General features: G+C 37.7%; 1 protein-coding gene across 22 annotated transcripts in view; it reads left to right on the top strand.

Moving 5' to 3' along the window:
• The window catches only part of SDCCAG8 (SHH signaling and ciliogenesis regulator SDCCAG8), a 262,973-nt gene that overhangs the window by 145,069 nt on the left and 96,863 nt on the right, over positions 1–21,041 (top strand). For 17 of the 22 annotated variants that reach the window (XM_063593561.1, XM_063593672.1, XM_055096313.2 and 14 more), the window contains 2 exons: positions 15,138–15,265; positions 17,451–17,559. The exons of 4 other annotated variants lie outside the window; for them this stretch is intronic. In XM_063593561.1, the coding sequence (XP_063449631.1) occupies positions 15,138–15,265; positions 17,451–17,559 (237 nt within the window). The remainder of the gene's footprint in view (positions 1–15,137; positions 15,266–17,450; positions 17,560–21,041) is intronic. One more of the 22 variants, XM_063593856.1, reaches the window with a different exon arrangement.

Here is a 21,041-nt window from a genome sequence, read left to right as displayed (position 1 = left end):
TTCTCTAAAATGGGGGTGTGGGGTGGGGAAGCATCTTTGACCAGACTTCAAGAGTAGCTGGACAGTTAGCTGTGCCAGAGTCACGTTCCAAGTTCTTCCATATCTTACTGTCCCAACTTTGCCTTTATGTGATAATTCTATTTATTTTAAATTATGTGTTTATTCTAGAAAACAAATTGGACAATTACATAACTAGATTGCCAGTCAGTTCATTGAAGTTAGACACCTTTTAAAGCATGACTCTTTGAATGAGATTTCATAGAATAAGATGTTATTGTGGATGCTCTCCTGTATAAACGTTTTAGGCAATCTCCTGCCAGGAATTATTGGCACAAATTTGAAGTATGGGCCCCTAAGTCAGACTGCACTAGATTTTATTTTCCTTCAACCCATGATATGGCAATATTCCTCCCTTTTATGTGTATTCTTTCCTGTGTTAGGAAGAAATGGAGCAACTCATGGGCAATAAGCTCTGGAAGTCGGGAAGTTTAGCACTCATAATGTGCTAATTTTTCTGTAAATACACTTGGAGGTGCCTATAATTTATAATTATGTCAAGCAGTTTCTACTGGTGAGGTTTTCTATAAATAACCCTCTTGTAATGATAACGACTGGAATTGTGATTCTCATGAAGACTTACTATGTGTGGTCCTAGCTTTCCCACCTGCCCTGCTTTCTGGGTTCTCAAATTACATTTCCTTCAATAAATCAACTCCAGCAATTTTTATTAAAGTTTGAAACCATTCACTGGCTTATTTGTATTCCTCAAGGTGCAGAAAATGTTTGGGAATAAGCGAAAACTACAAAGGCAACAGATTAAATCCCCAGGCAGTGGGATAGCTTACTAAACTGGCTGACACATTGATTGACAAGCTAATATGACTGCAAGGTCCTCTTGATGAACTTTGAAACTAGTCGTTTCTTACTAGAAACAAGTAATGAATGATATAAGGATGATTACTAGAGATTGAGTAAAGAAATCCATGTCTATTTGCCATTTAAAAATTATAGAAACACTATCCAATGATGAAGATTTTCCAATTTTATTTACATTCACTTATTAGGAAGGAGTCTGTGACCCAGGTACATAACTGAACATTTGCTGTATGGATTAACTTTTTCATAATGCTTTGTAATTTAATTTTAAATGTGAATATGTTTTTTGGGAGTTGCCTCAAACCAAATCTGATTTACAAAAAAAAAAAAAAGAAGGGGATCATTTTGGTATACTATGGTGACTACTTCAGCTTCGGTTGTTCTTAGTGTTCTATCAGAATTCTCCTTTGTTTCTCCTTTCAAATCATAGGTGAGTGGCTGAATTAAATGAGAAACTTATCAAGGTTAAAAAAGGTCATTTTAATAGTTTTTGAAAATTATGAGTTTTGATATCTTCATGAGGCACTTACGTTTAGTAGTTTTGGGCACCTGGTTATTTTTATTTGTGGAATCAGGATTTAAAATGCTGCTTTGCTATAGGGTGGTAGACAAAGGAGTGGCACTCAGACCAGTGCTGTCCAATAGAAATACAGAGGGAGCCACAAAATGTAAACCACACATGTCATTTAAAATTTTCAAATAACCACATTTTAGAAAGTAAAAGGAGGCTGGGCGCGGTAGCTCACATCTGCAATCCCAACACTTTAGGAGGCCGAGGTGGGCAGATCATTTGAGGTCAGGAGTTTGAGACCAGCCTGGCCAACATGGGGAAACCTTGTCTCAACTAAAAATACAAAAAAATTAGCCAGGTATGATGGCGCACACCTGTAGTCGCAGCTGCTCAGGAGGCTGAGACAGGATAATCGCTTGAACCCGGGAGGCGGAGGTTGCAGTGAGCTGGGCAACAAGCAAAACTCCGTCTCAATTTAAAAAAAAAAAAAAAGCAAAAGGAAACAGGTGAAATTAGTTTTAATAACATAATTTATTTAACCCAATGTATAGAAAATAGTATTTCAACATGTGATTTATATAACACATTATTAATGACGTATTTTAAATTTTTTTCTAAGTCTTCACACCCCTTTGTGTATTTTGCACTTACAGCATGTCTTGATCCAACCTAGCCATATTTCAAGTGCTTACTAACCCCACGTGGCCAGTGGCTGCCACTCCAGACGTCACAGCCCTAGACGTTTGTTACTCAGTTTTCCAGCTTTCCCACAATGCCCAGCAGAGATGAAGTTAGATTCCCATGAGCTTAAACCCTGAATTGTTTCTACAAAAATGGGAACCGTTTTATTAAAACAAGAAAATCATGTCATCTTTTTCTTGAATTTTGGAGGCAGTAGCCAGGACTCATATTGATTAGTCTTTTTCTGAAGAATCGCCCCTTTGAGGAGGAGGAGGAAGAGAGAGGAAGCTGCCACTTACTGGCCATTACTTGAAGAGCAGATGAATGATTAAATATACCAGCATCACATTATAATAAGTTCTTCTATATCTTACTGTCCCATCTTTGCCGTTATATGTTGAAGAGTTGTTGAAAATAAATTTGACAGTTAAATAACTAGATGCCGATCTGTTAACTGGATTTAGACAATTAGGAACCTTTCAAATGGTGATCTGGGCTGGACGTTGCCGGTTGCCTCATGTGGAGCTTCTCACATAATCCTGATAATATCATTTTATTAATGAGAAAACAGAGGCTTAGATTGAGATGAGGTTCCGCCTTGACGTGACACAGCTAGCACATGGTGGAGCCAGGGCTGAGGCCCAGCCCTGTGTGTGCAATGCTGGCCAATGCTACCTCCCCCTGTGTAGCTTATGTCAGGAAATTGAGGAAAATTTTTATTCTTTCCTCAAGGCTGTCTTTGAGATAATTATATTGATTGTTTCAGTTTGAGTAGTCATCTTCTAGGAAATAATAAGGATAACAATAGTAATAATACGTACTAATTAATATTTTTAACTTACTATATGTCAGTGCTGTACTAACAGTATTTTATATGTAATATCCTCATAGTCCTATGAGGAGAGGTACTGTTATTAACCTTATTTTTCATTCAAGAAAACTGAGTCGTAGGTTATGTGACTTACTTAGAGCAGGAGTTCCCAACTCGGGGTCACCTGACCTCCATCTCCTGTTGGAGCAGCAGCATCATTGGATTCCCATCGGGGCGCTAACCGTATTGTAAACTGCGCATGTGAGGGATCTAGGTTGTGCACTCCTTATGAGAATCTAATGCTTGATGATCTGTCACTGTCTCCCATCACCCCCTGATGGAACTGTCTAGTTGCAGGAAAGCAGGCTCAAGGCTCCCACTGATTCTACATTATGGTGAGTGTTACAATTATTTCATTATATGTTACAGTGTAATAATAATAGAAATAAACTGCCCAATAAATGGAATGCAGTCGAATCATCCCCACACCCCCTACCCTGGTCCGTGGAAAAATTGTTTTCCATGAAACCAGTCATTGATGCCAAAAAGGCTGGGGACCACTGACTTAGGGCACACAGCTGCTAAGTGGAGGAATTGCAACTTTGATGCTAAGTCTAGCACACACCAAAGCCTGTTCTCTAAACTTCTGCCTCCTTGTGTACAGATGCCCTGCTGGCAGTGGAGCTTACATGCGAAGGGATAAAGGCTGAAAGTATCCTATTGTTTTTAGGGGTATTTTAGGATTTCAGTTGCTTATATTTATTTTCTCAGAGCACAAAGTCCTCAGTTTGGATATAGTCAGGGCAGGCTACCTTGTGGAAATTAGTTTGAAGATAGATTTAGAAGGCTGGAAGCAGCAGGTTTCCAGGAATGGAAAGGGCCGCTCTGTAGCTACAGGAATGGTGAGGACGAAGACTAAGAAATGGCTAGAGGAAGAGAAAGATCCAGCAGACACAGGTTATTGAAGCAGAGGAAATAATTAAGGATGTAGATAAGAATAGTTATAAGCAAGTATTACAAAGTCAAATAGAAATAATGTTAAATCATAAAATGACTAAAAGGCAAAATGTTTTGATGAAGAAAGTGACTTAATTATTGTATCAAGAAAAGAATTTTCTTATTTAGAGGAATGAGAATAGTGGAGTAGGAATCAGAAAACTTGGGCTCACGTCAGTTTTTTTCTTCTGTAGATGTCGTGCTTTTTACCTCCAGAATTGTGTGCAAAGACGGAGAGGTTACAGAGTTCTCAATCAAACTCTAAAAATGGACTACAGTGGTCTTGTTGCCAAGTCAAGGTTACTAGTCCATAGAATACAGCCGTAATTTCTGTATACATGCACATTGGATGTTTGACCAAAGGCACACCATCTCAGCAATAATGAAAGTTCTACTATGTTTATTACAGAAGTTCCCCACTTACTCAAACTTAGACTTCTTTTTTTTTTTTTGGTTTTGAGACGGAGTCTTACTCTGTCGCCCAGGCTGGAGTGAAGTGGCATGATCTCGGCTCACCACAACCTCCGCCTCCCGGGCTCAAGCAATTCTCCTGTCTCAGCCTCCTGAGCAACTGGGATTACAGGCATGCACACCATGCCCAGCTAATTTTTGTATTTTTAGTAGAGACGGGATTTCACCATGTTGGCCAGGCTGGTCTGGAACTCCTGATCTCAGGTGATCTGCCTGCCTTGGCCTCCCAAAGTGTTGGGATTACAGGTGTGAGCCACCGCGCCTGTCCCAAACTTAGACTTCTGGCTAGTTTGAAATATAGCTGTAAATTGAGGTATAAATTAAAATGTACTTTTAAGAAGCAAGCAACTATCACAAAACCCTTGCACTTTTCTGTGCAGCATCTGTGGAACTATCCTAACACACTTTTAGGTGTTAAAAAGCAAAAAGGAAAAAAATTAAAAACAAAATAAAAAAACATGGCAGCAAATCACAGCAAACCAACCAATAAAAAATTATAAGAAGACCAGTATGCTTTTGGTTCTTTAGAATAACATCTGAGACCTTTCTTGCAATAAATATTATTGAATGCCTTCTGTTTCTAGCCACTCTATTAAGCCCTTAAAGATCTGGCAATGAGCAACGATCCATAGGCACTTACTAGCAAAAGGAATAGCAACAGTAAGTATGCCTACCTTGTTTTAAATTATGAACCTTAATTATTAAGGAGAGCTTATTGTATTTGGTATAGTTTGCTTAAGAAAGCAGACATAATTAACACATTTTAGACATATTTCTATTGTAAATGGTGAGAATTCTGTGGATCTAATACCTGGAAAATTCTCATATGTGGAACATATTCTCAACATTCTAGATAAATGATGCATGCATTACTCTGTCATACTTATGAGATAAAATATAATAAAAAATATATAAATTATAATTCTTACTATTATACATATTTCTGAATAAATTTTATAGCCACAAGGGAACCAACATGTTCCCCATTTAATATTATATCCTAGAAATTAATTCCTAAAACATTTTAATAATAGAATAATAGAATAGAATAGAATAGAAACTGTTATGCTACAATTTGCTAATAATGCATTTCCATTGACATGTTATAGAAACGCCACTAGAATGCATATTGATCCTGCTGATACCTGATTTGAAGTTACTCATCAGAGGGATTAGTAACTGGGAATTTGTAGATCAAGTGATATTTTTCAGAGAAGAAAGCCAAGAATGCATAAAAGTCATTAGTTTATACAGACAAATTGAAATGGAAAATATGAATTTTTGAAAATATGAAGATAAAAAGGCAAAATCATGATCGAATTTATTTTAGGTAATAGCATATTTGGCCTTATTATTTAGGGTGATGAATTGGGCTCAGGGTGTTGTATAATAGGATGCAGTAGTGCTTTACTATCTCACAGGATCTTTGCCCCATGCAATCACTTAATGCATCAGGCACCCTGAGCTATTGAAAACATTTGAAGACTGAAAATTAATGAAGTGTGCATTGTCAAATGCACTGAGGCTGTTCAGTCTCAGTATCTACCTATGGTATCTACCGTATCTAAAGAAACCATTACAGAAATTGCTCTTACTATTGCTGTAGTAATAAGTGCTTTCCCTGATTCTAATGTTGTCCCTTCCCCATCTGTTCCCCACACTGCAGCCAGAGTGATCTTTCTAAAGCACGAGTGTGATCACAACACTCCGCTGCTTAAAACCCTACATTGGCTCCCTATTTCCCTCAGGACGAGGGCCTTAAAAATAGCTTCATGTTCTGGCTCCTGCCTACATCTCCAAGTCTCGTCTTTCTTCAATAATCTCCCCTCCACCAACTGTGCGCTGCTGCCCCACAACATATATCCTCCAGCATCCCGTCATGCCAAAAGTGTTTGCAGTGTTCTCAGGGCACCTGGTTATCTCTCCACCCTGTGTCTTTGCACAAACTGTCCACTTCACTTGTAATAATCTTCTTTATATTCTTTGTATGGCAGATTAGTACTCATATTTTAAGCTTCTGATTTTTTTTAAGCTTCCTGAAACCCTTCCTCCCTGTCCCCAGCTACTCCCCAATTCCTATCCTTTCCACCTGTATCATGGCAGGAATTTAGCCATACTTTAATATTTACTGTACCATGAGTTGTTTTTTTTCCCCAAAACTCGTTTATTTTGTTCACTAGACCATAGACTCTTTGAGGCCAGGGTCTACATCTTGCACACTGATGCATCCCCATACTTTTGTGCTTGGCACAAAGTAGTTGCTTAAGTATTTGTTGAATGGATGCGCAATCCACTGTTTGATTAAACAAACCCATCATGTGAGGCAGTGCCATGGAATGGAAAGAACACTGGACTTGGAGTGAGAAGACAGATTTGGATTCCAGCTTTGCTACTTACTAGCTGCATGGCTTTGAGAAAAATCTCTTAATTCCCGAGTTTGAGACACTTTATCTATCAAACAGGAATATCTGTTCCATCTCTCTGCCCCACAGAGATGTTATGAAGAATAGAGAGGTCGGTGCATTTGAATGTGCCTTTTAAAATAGAAAGTACAGACATGCAAAGGGTGATGCGCTAGTAACTGGAGTTGATAGAGTCTGTGGTTTTGTTTTAAAAGTAAATGGGAATTGTGCATATGTAATAGAAACAGGCAATAGCTAGTCTACTGTACTGTCTTTTGCCTTGAAGGTAAGTTTTCAAATTATTTTGGAGATACTGTAAGAACATTTTTGGAGGGAAAATTATTTTTAGAGATGTTTCTGTTAAATATTTCCTTTCTTTTGTGTATATTCCCTTGAAAGAAGTTGACCTCCTTTCTGTTTCTGCTTTCTTCCCTAGAAGTGACTCATTCTCTGATCTGATAACTCATCTTTCAACATTGTGCTTGAAGTTCTGACATACTTTGCAATGAAGAAAATAGAAGTAATTTACTCCAGGAAATATGCCATTAAGTCTTTTGCATACTTAAGGAAGTAGAGATTCCAGAATCTCATTCCTGTGTTTTCCTTTCTATTTCTTCTCAGTAGTTCCACATTTGCTCAAATAAGGGAATACAGCCCCTGTTAGCTGTAAATAAGCATAGAATTTTGGGTTCTTCTGAAACGTGGAAGACATCATGCTGTCTACCAATTTTATTATTGTTTTTGTTTTGTTTTATTTTCAATAATAATAATAAATTCTTGCAAAAATAGAGATTATCTTATCACATTCTCTGACTGTAGTCAGTAGACAGGATGATACTTACACCTGTGAGGATACTTAGTACTTTCCGTCTTTTAGTAGTTGATCATTCATTCATTCGTTTATTCATTCATGAAATGTTCATTGACCACACAACTGTGTACCAGGCACTATTCCAGATTTTCGGGATAAATTAGTGAGCAAAACAAAGGTTCCTATTCTCCATGGATTTAGATTCCAGATTGATGCACATGTCTTATCTTTTCTACAGTCTGTGGCCACTTGAGGCAGGAGATGTGTTTGTGGTACCTTTCAATGTTTTTGCAAAGGTGAATATATGTCTTCGAGAAGGACACAACTAATTGATGGTGTCATTGTAGGAGAAAGTAATCCAATAGCTTAGGGGACAACAGGGAAAGAAGAAGGAGAACTAGCTTGGGATTTGGCTGTCAAGATGGATAATATGGCTATTAAATGGCACACTCCCATATAGATAATTGAAATAGACACTTGTTATCCTTTCAACCTTCTCTCATTTCTCTACATCCCTGATAAAAGAAGAGATTGAAGCATAGTGATTCACTGTGGACTTTAGAGTCAGATAGCCCTGGATTTCCTGGCTGTAACCTTTAATAACTAAAGAACTTGGACATACTGTATAACCTCTCTAGGCTCCCATTTTCTTATCTATAAAGTGAAGATACTAAGAGAACCTACTTTATATGGTTGGTATGAGGATTAAATAAAAGAATGCATGTAAAGACCTTAGCTTATGTGTAAACATTAGTAATTAGTAGCTTCTTAAAAGGATTAGTCCTTTAAGGTTGGATTTTCTTTTTGTTCTGCTTGAATGAAGAACCCCAGGATTAAAGGAAGAAAGTTATTAGTCTATAGTCACACAGGTGATAAGGTGGTAGATGCCATACTCTGACCCTCTAGCTCTGTGAGTTTGGCTGTACTCCATTGCCTCTCAAGGTGTCATCTTCCCAGAGCACAAAGAGAATAAACTCAAAAAGTACCTATACATTTGTTTAAAAAACAAGGCAAAACAAAACAAAACTATAAGCAAATATTGAAATGTAGTTACTAGTAGATTTGCTTTCCATAGATTATTAATTTTGAAACTACTTTCTGTGTATTCCAAGTTTGAACAAACAAGTATGTTGAGGATAATAGGAACCAAGTTTCTTACTATTGAGGAAAAAATTACAATTATGGAAAAAGGGGAGACAAGGTTCTATGTATGTTGTTGGATTGTAATTGGAAAGACCAGTATGAATGTGTATGCATATATTCATATAGGATACAGACAAATATTTATATTTATATTCACATTTATACACTTACATGTATATTCATATCCAGACTTAGTCCACCAAGGTGACCTAGAAGCAATGATTTTGCAGTAGCAATGAGCACCACCTAGTGACAGATCCTGGTTTCTAAATACCATTCTCCATTAAAGGCACAAAAACAGCTGCTTGGTCAAATGCTGATTCCAAGACTGGTACAAGGACATTACAAGATGAGCCTGCAACATTTTGTGGAGATAGAAAGCCACATGAATAATAGAGACATGTCACATAGGAACCACCTTGAAAGGGTTCCCCCTGGCCAAATCCAGGATAAATTGAGCATAAAAATAATAATCATAATGGATTATAACCCACTGAATAAGATATGAATCCATGACTCCATGCTGATATTAATGAATTAATAAATGAGAGAGAAGGGAAAGCTCTTTCTTATAATACAATGTTAACTAAAAAATAGAGAAAGAATGATGGAGTAAAAAAGTCATTTTTGGATGTAAAACTATTAGATGAGAGCTCAATGAAGAATAGGATGTTTGCATAGTCTAGGCATCTCCCAACAAATTACCTCTTACTTATTAGGTTGGAGCAAAAGTATTGTGATTTTTGCCATTAAAAGTAATTACTTTTGTGCCAACCTGATACAGAGAGGAAAGGAGTAACTTTACAGTAGAGAGGCCTGGGACAGCTCACCTAACTGCTGTTTTGCTGAGTCTGACTTGTACCAGCCCATGAGAGCCAATTATGTGTATTTCTTCCCAACTTGGTATTCAGTGATGTCACTTTGGTAGCTGAAAATAGAGCATGGTGGAAGTGTCTACACTGAAAATTGGTGAATACTACCAAAGAGGGATTTCCTGTCCCCTGGAGCCCTGTCGTTAAATATCGTCTGGCACACCAATGATGTTAATCAAGCTATCAAAGCTAATAGCACCAATACTGGGACAGGTGTACATTTTCTGTCTAAACTCACATCAGTACCCAGCACCTCCCTGCCCCTTCTATCTGTATTCCTTAATGATTTTCAGCCAGTAAGCATGCTATAAATTCTCACAAGTTTTTTCATACCAATATGCTACTATCACAAAGCTCACAAAATTTTATCTTAAAAGGGAAGCACCTTTTAGCCAAAAGAGTTGTATGTCTCACATTGGAACTTCAGACATCAGTAAAAAGGTGAGTAGGAACATGGAAGGTGGGATTGGTGCCTCAACCCCACAACTACCAGGTCCTTGTTCCAGACTTGAGCCTTTCATTTTTTCTGTCCCAGGGTCATTGTTGAGCTAAATTTAACATCATTAGAAAATGTACTTTAAAAAATCTGCTTAACAAATCATTTTTGCTCTGTGACATGAACATTTTTTAAATTGCAAGATTTAAAATAATAAACGATATGAAAAAGTTGAGTATCAAAAATATAAGCTTAATGCTTCAGTGCCGTTTCTAAAAAATGGGATGGTAAATATAATTGTGACCATTTTTAGAAAATGCAATCAACCAGAACTATAATTGGTAAAAAGGAATGACTATGCTTCCATGTATATGTAATCTGTGTTTGAGGCCTAGCCAGTACTTGTTCACTCCTTTAATTCTGAATTTTTATGAAGAAAACATTGACATGGCCTACATACGCCTGGATTACAGGTGATGTGAATAACTTGGAGAATAAAGGTGGATGTTCCTATTCTAGATCATTTGCTCCTCCTTTAATTTATTTATTTTTATTTATTTATTTATTTTTTGAGACAGGGTCTCACTCTGTTGCCCAGGCTGGAGTGCAGTGGTGTAGTTACGGCTCACTGTAGCCTCCACCTCCCTGGGCTCAAGTGATCCTTCTGTATCAGCTCCTTGAGTAGCTGGCACTACAGGCACAGACCACCGCATTTGGCTAATTTTTGTAGTTTTTTTTGTAGAGATGGATTGCACCAGGTTGCCCAGGCTGGTCTCGAACTCCTGGGCTCAAGTGATCTACCTGCCTTAGCTTCCCAAAGTGCTGGGATTACAGGTGTAAGCCACTGATTTGCTCCTTTTAAAGATCAGCTTTATTGGGGTAAATTTAAATATAATAACATATCACCAATTTCTAACTGTGCAGGTAAATATGGTTTGACAAATATATAGAATAGTGGAAAGATCATAGTCATAACATAAAAGAACATTTATATCAACCCAAAACGTGTCCTTGTGCCCTTTTGCTCCCTGGTACCCCTCTCCTACTTCCAAATCCTGGCAACGCGGATCTACTTTCTGTCCCTTAGTGTTTACTTTTCTTGAATGGCCTGTGAATGACATCATAATATATGTCTTTGGTGTCTGGCTTTTTAAATTACGTGTACTGCTTTTGAGGTTCAGCCAAGTGCTGTATGTAGCATTGTTCCTTTTTATTTCTACCCTTCCTAGCCATGGTTAGACTATACCACAGTTTATCCATTGAACAGTTGATGCACATTTAAGTTGTTTCCCGTTTTGAGTGATTGTGAATAAATCTTTCAGCCCCATAACTACCAAGAAATTCTTTTTTATTCAGTGTTTTGAGTGGGAATTAAAGCAAACCAATTGGAGAGACTGGCTTGACCATCCTTCACCAGGCTCTCACACCCAGCTGGATTTGACTCTCATTTTGTTATGCTTTGGTAAATTTTCCCCTTATACCTTTCTTATGAAATATTTTGCCATCTACTTTCTGTTTGGCCATTTTGAACTCCCTGCTAGGGGCAAGGAGCATGTCTTATTTATCTTTATTTGACCCAGTGCCTAGCAGAGTGCCTTTCACATAAGAGAGTTATGATAAATACTTAATGCATTGATTTACATTCTTCTCTAGTTGCTCCTTGAATGCCTACGTGCTTTTTATAATTTTTTCAATCCATTATTGTATTACCTCTAGAGCAGTGTGTCTGATCTTTTGGCTTCCCTGGGCCACACTGGAGGAAGAATTGTGGGCCACACATAAAAGACATTAATATTAATGATAGCTGATGAGCTAAAAAGGAAAAAACAAAAAGGCCTGTGCATAAATCTCATAATGTTTTAAGGAAGTTTATGAATTTGTGTTGGGCCGCATTCAAAACCATCCAGGCCGCAAGCAGAGTAAGCTGTCCAACTGGCGGCCCAGGACAGCTTTGAATGCAGCCCGATACAAACTGGTAAACTTTCTTAAAACATTATGAGATTTTTTTGTGTGTGATTTTCTTTTCTTTTCTTTTCCTTTTTTTTTCCCCAGCTCATCAGCAATCATTAGTATTAGTTTTAGTGTATTTTATGTGTGGACCAAGACGATTCTCCCAGTGTGACCCAGGGAAGCCAAAAGATTGCATACCCCTGCTCTAGAGTATTATAAAATAGGATTCCCCAAATAAAAACATTTTAATCCTACCTCTGCCTTTAAATCATTCACTATGCAACCTATAAGCAGACTTCAAATTCTTTGTGACCCTTGGGGATTTTTTAGTAGTTTTTTTTTTCCAACTGTAAAGTGAGAGGGTTTGATGAAACACATTTGAGGTTCCCTTTTAGTTCTAACATTCTGGGAATTTATAAAAAGCCTACAAAGTCAGAACCTGCAAGAGAGGAGAGAAGGCAACATAGGAAAGTAGAAGGGGAAAGGAGGTTGGAAAGCAAGACATGTTTCTAGGCAATGAAACATAATGTATAGTTTCCCAAATAGAGGGAAATTTGGGGAAGGATTCGAGAAATATCAGTTGATGTGTAACTCAACATTTGTTGGTAGAAGTCTTTTAAATTGTTTTATTTTATAAAAAGGACTTCAATTATGACAGTAGTTCTTTTCTATAGTCAATTTATTTTTTATTTTTATTTATCTATTTTGAGACAGAATCTCACTCTATCACTCAGGCTGGAGTTCAGTGGCACAATCTCTTCTCGCTGCATCCTCTACCTCTCAGGTTCAAGTGATTCTGATGCCTCAGCCTCCCAAGTAGCTGGGATTACAGGCATGCACCACCACGCCCAGATAATTTGTGTATTTTTAGTAGAGATGGGGTTTTGCCTTGTTGGCCATGCTGATCTCTAACTCCTGGCCTTAAGTGATCTGCCCACCTTGGCCTCGCAAAGTGCTGGGATTACAGATGTGAGCCACCGTGCCTGACCTATAGTCAATTTAGAATATTGGTAATTAGGCAGCTTATTCTAAAGAATGATGGTGAGATTGACAACCCCTTTACATTGGGGAACTGTAAGTACCAGTTTGTGATGGGTAGTTTCAGTTGTGACTGTTATCTTGGTATAATTATTAACAGTGCCCCTTTCACTTTCAGATGGGTATTGGTGTTGGAGAATGCATTTATGTCACCCAACTGTTAGGGGTTGCAGAGCCCCAGGTTTCTATCTCTGGCTCCTGCCCCGGCAGGGGGTCTGACTTGGGGATGGTCTGACAGGGCTTTTTGTTTTTTTAGCTGACTCCTTTAGCAGCACGGTCTCCAGCTGGCAGAGCCATTAGAACCATTCTCTTCTAAGCACCTTTTTCTAACACGTCTGAAAAGTTTTTGCCTCCTCTCGTAAGACTTAAGCAGATTCTCCAGCTACACGTTAAGATAGCAGCCTTCCTTTCCCCTATGACAAGAGTATAACAACATCCAATCATGAAATATTCACCGCCCACTTCCTGTGTGCCAAGCACTGAGGCTGGGCTGAGGGTATAGAGAGACAAAGATGACAAAGGAAGCAGACATGTTAAACAATAACTAAAGTGTGATAAATACTATCTTTGTACGATGTACACAACATATATTGAGGTCATTGAGGGAAGAATAGTTAATTCAGGAGAGAGGAAGGAAAGGGGAAGAATTTTGAGTTAGGCCTGAAGGGGGTAGTTGTATGTATACATCTTACAGGGGGATTGAGTGGGCAGGTGGAGGGGCTTTCCAGGAAGAGGAAGAGACATGTGCAGTGATCCATGGCCAGAAAATACATGGTGTGACTGGGGAGGCAAAAAGTAGCCTAGTCTGACTATCCATTTGTTGTATATACTGGTTTGGAACTGAGTGCGACGCAAGACCTTGGACCACATCCCGGGGGGAGGTGTTGTTATTAGAAGTACCAGACAGGACCTTATTTCACATTTAGCATGGACCCCCGATGATTCCATTTGAGTGAGGTGTGGGTGTATTTTCATTCCAGAATTTTACACTACAACATGACCACATGCATTGACCAATTTTAATACAGGCTTTCCTTATGTTGCTTTATAATTAGAAGCCAGTGAATTGAAGTTCCACAGCGGTACATAGACTAGTAGTGATAGCTTTATGGAATTGTTTATTTTTAGTTTGGCAAAGGCTAAGCAGTAAATATCTCCATTAGTAAACTAAAGCAGCATGGATGAGAAATGCCCGCAAGGAGATCAGGAGTTAGAAATAACTAAGTCAGTTAATTGAAGGAAACCCTCATATCACTTACCCATATTTAGAGTTTGAAGAACCATCCTAATATGTGTGTGTGTGTGTGTGTGTGCACATGTACATGCACACACACACTGTCAGTATCCACAGTGCTGCCAGCATTGAGGTCCTTTGCATTCCCCAGGTTCTAATTGTTTAGGAAGTTTCTCTCTTTGGAGCCACCGTGCTTGGTTATTGACCCAGTGGGATAGGTCAGTGTCCTATCACAGTACGATGGGTTGTTGTCTGACTACAGAAGCTTTTCATCCTGCAATTTATTTCAATGTGACCCACGAGGGATTTTATTATGAAGTGCTGGGGGAAGTTATTCATATTCATATTTGTATTCATATTCACATTATATGGCCTGATGTGTGAAGATATTTAGTGAAAACATGCATGTGGCACTGCAGAATCATTTACTCGCCTCTAGATAGAGGCTCCTGCATTATATTTAAGATTCCATTTTAAGTTTAGAGTGAAAACAGAGGTGGTCTACAAAGCTTAGTTTTAAGAATTTAAGTTTTGTTCCTAGAGTTCCAGTATCTCCGGGAAAGATTGACCACTCAGAAGATGAAACATTCATTGGTAGTGTAAAACATTAAGAATGTTAGAGAAAAAAGGTTTGTGTTTTAAAGTTACAAAATACCATTATTTAGTTGTTATGATGTTTTGACACTGCACACTTTAGTCCATTTGGATTCATGGCACGTATTTAACGCTGTATGGAAGGTTGTTTGGATCTTCCCCCTAAAGTGGGGGAGGGTCAATAGAAAGGTCCTTGTCTTCTTATGCTTAACAATTTACTACGTATCAGCTCTCTCTGGTCTATAGGGGACATGATGGGGGTTTGTGCATCTGCAGATTAAATTTCTGTATGTCTCCTCTCTGTTTTGCAGACAGGAAAAAGATAGCATTCAGCAGAGCTTTAGCAAGGAAGCAAAGGCCCAAGCCCTTCAGGCCCAGCAAAGAGAGCAGGAGCTGACACAGAAGATACAGCAAATGGAGGCCCAGCATGACAAAACTGGTAGGTGGTAGGGAAAGATTAGAGCCTGGGCACTCGCTCACAAGCCAGGCCCACGCCTTACTGTGAAATGACATCAGGAACACCTGTAACCTTTGGCTGGCCGAAGGGAGCAGATGCTAACTACACCGGAGATTCCGAATTACATATTAGTTAGCGTTTAAAAGAGAAAATGGAAAGTATTGCCCACTGTCTGTTGATTTCAGAGTGCTGCTCTCACATCTGTTGCACCATCTGGATTATGAGTTTATTTACCTGTGTTCAAGAAACGTAAAGCTGAGAGAGACCACAACAAAGTAGAAAAACAAAGGGCTTGTTTTTGGCTGGGTTTTCAGGCACACATGTTATATAAAGAAAATAGCATCAGAAGCTCTGCGGGAAATGCTCTGAGCTTACAGTTAGAGTCTCCTGAATAGCATTGAACAGTTCCCACAGTACACACATTATAGCTACTCTAAAAGCCTAATGAGTTTGCTTCAGCATCCAAACTGGAGAAAAGCTTTAGCCATTAATCGGTTCTTAATTCACTGTCGCAGCTGGATGTAATTCAGTGGCTCCAAATTGATATGTTCCTTTATTTAATCTTTGCAGCTTCGAACATTTTTAGCATTTGTATGATTTCCCCACCTCCCTCAACCCAATCTAGAGTGATGTTTAATCCTTTGCATTCTTCAAGTTCTCACAACTGCTGTTAAAATTCACTAATACAAGGCACTGACCACAGCTGGCAGCTTGGCTAAAAATTGCCATCTTTCATCACATTGGCACTATTCTGCAGACTGAGTTGGCCAGTAACTCTTTACCTTTAATTTGAAAGTAAAATGCACTTTGAAAATAGACAGTTTGATTTGTTCAGTCAGAGCATTATGTAGTTTCTTTCACTTTTGAGTTGTGTGTTCACAGACAGTGTTAGTCAAAACAAGACAGTGTCAGTCATTATAATTCCACACCACATACTCCACACTGATTGTACTATTAAAACAAAAGTTTAATTGATCCTGTCTCTTCCAGAAAAATGTTGCTTAATTTTAGTGCCTTGATTTATTTTGATTTGTATGCTATATGCTTTTTGCCAATCATTGGCTAAAATTGAAAAGAAATAAAGGCCTCTTAAAACTTATGCTTAGAGGTAATTTTCGAAAAGAAATAAAGGCCTCTTAAAACTTATGCTTAGAGGTAATTTTCATATGATTTAATGTATTAATATATTGTATTTGATGACACAGTAAGAAATTATTTCTTATCCTGTGGGTGAAAAATTGCCAACAGGCAAGTCATTAAATAATCTATTTACTTATGAAGAGGCAAATGTCATATTGACTCACATAATTCTCTCTATCACTTTCAGTAGAGATTTTCTTCCAACAGCATTTGGCCAGAAGAAACGAAAATTCACCAGGTTTAGTAGATGTTTTTCCTCTAAAAACAAAAAGAGGCAATTGTAGGATAGATTATTGTTTTTGCCCCCACTGCTAGCATGATCCTAGTGATCAGAGTCTTGGGCAGAATCTAAGCACTAGATTAGAATGTATTTAACTGTTAAAACCGCCTTAAGAACATTTCCTTTTGTCTTGTACACACATACACAAAATCACACTGTTTTCAATTTCTTTGACCAGATCTCCATTGAAGCTCATGCTGTTGACAATGAAATTAAAATTCTAAAGAAAATACACATTTTTACCTTCATAATTAGAGAAGTGTATGCAAGATTGGGGGTGGTGGTGGTAGTAAACCATGTGTGCAAATATGAAGCAAAGCATGAATTACAGTGTAGAAGAGAATTCCTCGATGATTTTAGTTTTGAGTTATCTGGTTGTGATAATTTTTGACACTCTGTTTATAGTAAAATTGTCAAAATAAAAATATAATATCTTGCATATTGCAAAGATATAAGCATCTATTCTTCCACTTGAGGTATTTGACACTTTATTAACATGTTAAAATGTTACACCAAGCTGGTATGATGAAAAATGTTTCTGGTGTATAATTATGTTGAAAATAAATGACTCCCAAGATTGAGTGTCTTTCCAGATGATAAGTCCTTTGACTTAGGACATTGAAGGTGATCTAGTGGCTTATTGGAAATGTGTAGGGTTCTAAGCACTTTACCACTCTATGTATGGAAGCACTGCAGAGCGACAACCATAAACATCTTATGTTGGTGGGGGTTTATTGTTATTTCTAGAAAATGAACAGTATTTGTTGCTGACCTCCCAGAATACATTTTTGACAAAGTTAAAGGAAGAATGCTGTACATTAGCCAAGAAACTGGAACAAATCTCTCAAAAAACCAGGTAGGTGATGTTATAGAATACTTTCAAGAGCACTGTTTGTGTGATTACTCTAATTTTTCCTTAAAAAACATCATTTGCACTGTTTTATAGTCTAATGTCAAAATTAGGTATCTGCTGCTGTTTTCTTTGAAAATATTTTCTACATATGGACATTTTCTTAATTGTCCATACGCTTTTATGTTTTTTCATGGTTATGTGTATGTACTATTATTTGACATTTCAATGTTTAGAATTGAAAACTGTGAAATTTCAGGAAAGAAGGATCAATATGGTAATAACATAAAGATGCAGATAAATCAAGCAGTTATAAAATCTTACATAGGTATGGTTAACACATTTTAATCTATTGTTACAATTCACCATGAACACAAAAGCTGTCTTTAGGTTAAATGATAACAGATGAAATGTGTATGCATAAAAATGAAAGTAGATGGTACTTTGAAATAAATAAACCAAAACTATTCTTCCCTTCTCCTAAAATTGTTATATTTTAATAGAACAGCCATCATTCATTTTATAGCATACTACTCTTTTATAAATCCATTGATTGGAATCTTAATGACTTTTTTCTATATACTTTCTAGTCAGATTATCTCAATGAATAAATTATTTCATATTCTAAACTGCAAGAAGCCCGACTCCCCATCTCAGCTCCGACAGTAACTGAATAATCTTGGACAAATGTATTTGACCTACTTGGACTATAGTTTCTTCTTTTGTAAATGAAAGACATTGGACAGAATCACTTTAAATTGAACTATAGAAGGCAATATTCACATAACTGATAAGATGTCAAATACTACTTTATGTGATAACTCAATGAAAAAATTGCCTGTGTGTCTTCTCTTCTGCATTTTTCTGAAACTCACATAGATCTATTGAGAGCAGGAAATATGGCTCAGCAAACAAACTACTGACCTAGATGTTTCATTCGGAAAGGATTTCTGGGAGTATCAGGGCATATCTGATCACTCTGAGCTCCATCTTGGAATCCTGCATCAACAAGCTGTCTTAGCTGATAGAACCCCCATCCCTGAATCTTTTGGGGAATCAGAGGGCTCGTGCATCCAACTCTCCCTGCTCACCAGGAAGGCAGAGGCTCCTGTAACCACCAAGAATGTACTCTGACATGCGCACCTTCCTAGCGTATACTAAGATTATATTTTGGTAGGGGAAAACCTAGGTGCCAAAATACCAGATATTTCAAGGAAATTTGACCAAGAAAACCAAATGATTTTGTCATGAAAGAGACCCATAAAATATCAACAGTAGCTATTCTTAACCAGAAATACTTGATTTGCACCACATAGATCCAAAAGTAATTTGTTAGAAGCAAACAAACAAGATTGTATCATTTAGGGATAAAATGATATTAATCTGGGTTTTGTATAAATGTATTAGGTCTAAAATTGGTTTGTGAATGATTACTGATCTTGCTCTCCAAGGAGACCTAATTAGGGAAATTTATTATATAAAAGAGACAAAAAGGTGCTTGGTATGTTATTTAATTCTCACCACAACTTGAGGCAGGAATTATTATCTTCCAGATAAGGAAACCAAAACTGTTTAAATAACTGGTGAGTGGGAGAGCTACGGTTCTAACATAGGTATTTCTGGTTCCAAAGTATATGTTCTTTCTTATGGTAATTACAGTATTTTACATCTATTGCTAAAGAAAATTCAAGCCACAGTAGTTAAGATGAGAAAGTTTGGGAAGGAAAAATTAACCTTTAAATTTCCGTGGAGAAGTAAGCGTCCTTGGCATGTAACGGTTAACTTACTCTGTGCCCCTAGGCCCTCTTTTTCCTCCTCTAGATCTGTCATCTTAGCCTGTACTTGTCTAACTCAGCACCTCTATTGCTCCTCCTGCTTCTCATTCCTCCAGCTCCTGAGCACTACTTTGTAAATTGGATGTATTCTTTTGTATCTGACATAGATGGCATTTAATGAATAAATGATGAATGAATGAAACAAATAGGTGTGGTGCTATTCGCACCTCCTGATCTGACTTCTGATGCCAGTCTGTCCCATTGTTGATGGCTGACAGTGTGCAGTAAAGAACACATGGCAATTCAGAGGAACTAGGTTTGAATCTCACTCTCCCACTTGGAGCTTTGTAACCTTGGGTACATGGCCTCATCTCCCCAAACCTCAGCTTCTTCTTCTGTAAAAACATTTCTAAAGCCACACTGCAGGATTGTTATGGGAATTAGAATTGTGTATATAGATACGCATACATACACGTATCAAGTGCCTAGCACAGTGCCTGACACATAGTAATACACAGTAGCTGCTATTATTTTCACTGGTGGCATTTTTAAGGGTCTTGACTGGTAATTTGGGTATCACTTTACATAGCTATTGTCTTTGCCAGGGAAAGTCTGACTGTCATTTTCTGACGGACGTAAGTCTATGCCACAATGAAAGCCTTTTTAAAACAGCCAGATCAGGAAAATGTGGATCTAGTTGTATTTTGTAACTCTGATGAATTAAAGCAGGCACCTACTCTAAGTTTACAATTTGACTCAACCAAGGCCTGGCAAGTAGTAAACACTTGATAAATTGTTACTTACTATTTTTAAAACTCTCAAGCGCCCCTAAAACTTACGAAAAGTGCATTTTGTGCGCCTCACAAGAAAGTAGTGAATAGGACAAATTTTGATTTTAGGGTTGTTTGTTCTTAATTTCTTTTAGTTCCAGTTTCATTTCTCCCTGGCTTCTTACTATGACATTTTCAATAACTCATTCATGTTAAGTTTTACATTCCATTTTGATGTTACCTTCTACTTTGAAACCACCTATAAAACTTGAAGGGCTTAAACTGCTTCTTTTAAAATACAAATTATTAATGTAGTAAACTCTGAAGAAGCCCTCCAGGAGTGTGCCTCTGCATACCCCATGCCAAACTATTGGGATAAATAATTTTCCCTGTGCTTTGAGGTAAGGAAAATCTTGGAGTTTCTAAAGTTTTGTCATCGTGGAAACTCAGTCTCCAAATTTATACTTATGCAATCCATATGGTAATTTTGGTCCAGCTTTTCCTCAGAGTATTACAGTAAAATTCTTCTTGAAAGTAAGTGTATTTATTTTGTATTGAGCAATAATTAAGACATATTTTTCCTTCCTCTGTTACTAGCAACATTACTCTAAGAGTCTTGTTTTTCAAAATACCAACTAAACAAATAGATTCCTACCATTTAAAACAAGATTTTAAACTCACAGATCTAGTCATTTGACTGAAGCCCATGCAGAATGACGGGAAAGCTGACAGCATGGGCTCGGCGTGCACGTACGCCCTTACTCTCTGCCCCAGCTTCATGCTAGGCTGCTCTGTTGCTCTGTGAAAATGTTTTGAAATGGTACCTCCGTGTGTGTGTCTGTTGTATGTGTTTTCTCCCCAAGGAGACCGTAAGTCGCATTATGGCAGTGACGACTGCTTCTGTTTTCTGGAAGCCTCCATAGTGATTAGCACAGTAGTTTGC

Source organism: Pan paniscus, chromosome 1 (assembly GCF_029289425.2).
Source record: "Pan paniscus chromosome 1, NHGRI_mPanPan1-v2.0_pri, whole genome shotgun sequence".
Taxonomy (NCBI): Eukaryota; Metazoa; Chordata; class Mammalia; order Primates; family Hominidae; genus Pan; species Pan paniscus.
This window is presented reverse-complemented; position numbering and strand designations above follow the sequence as displayed.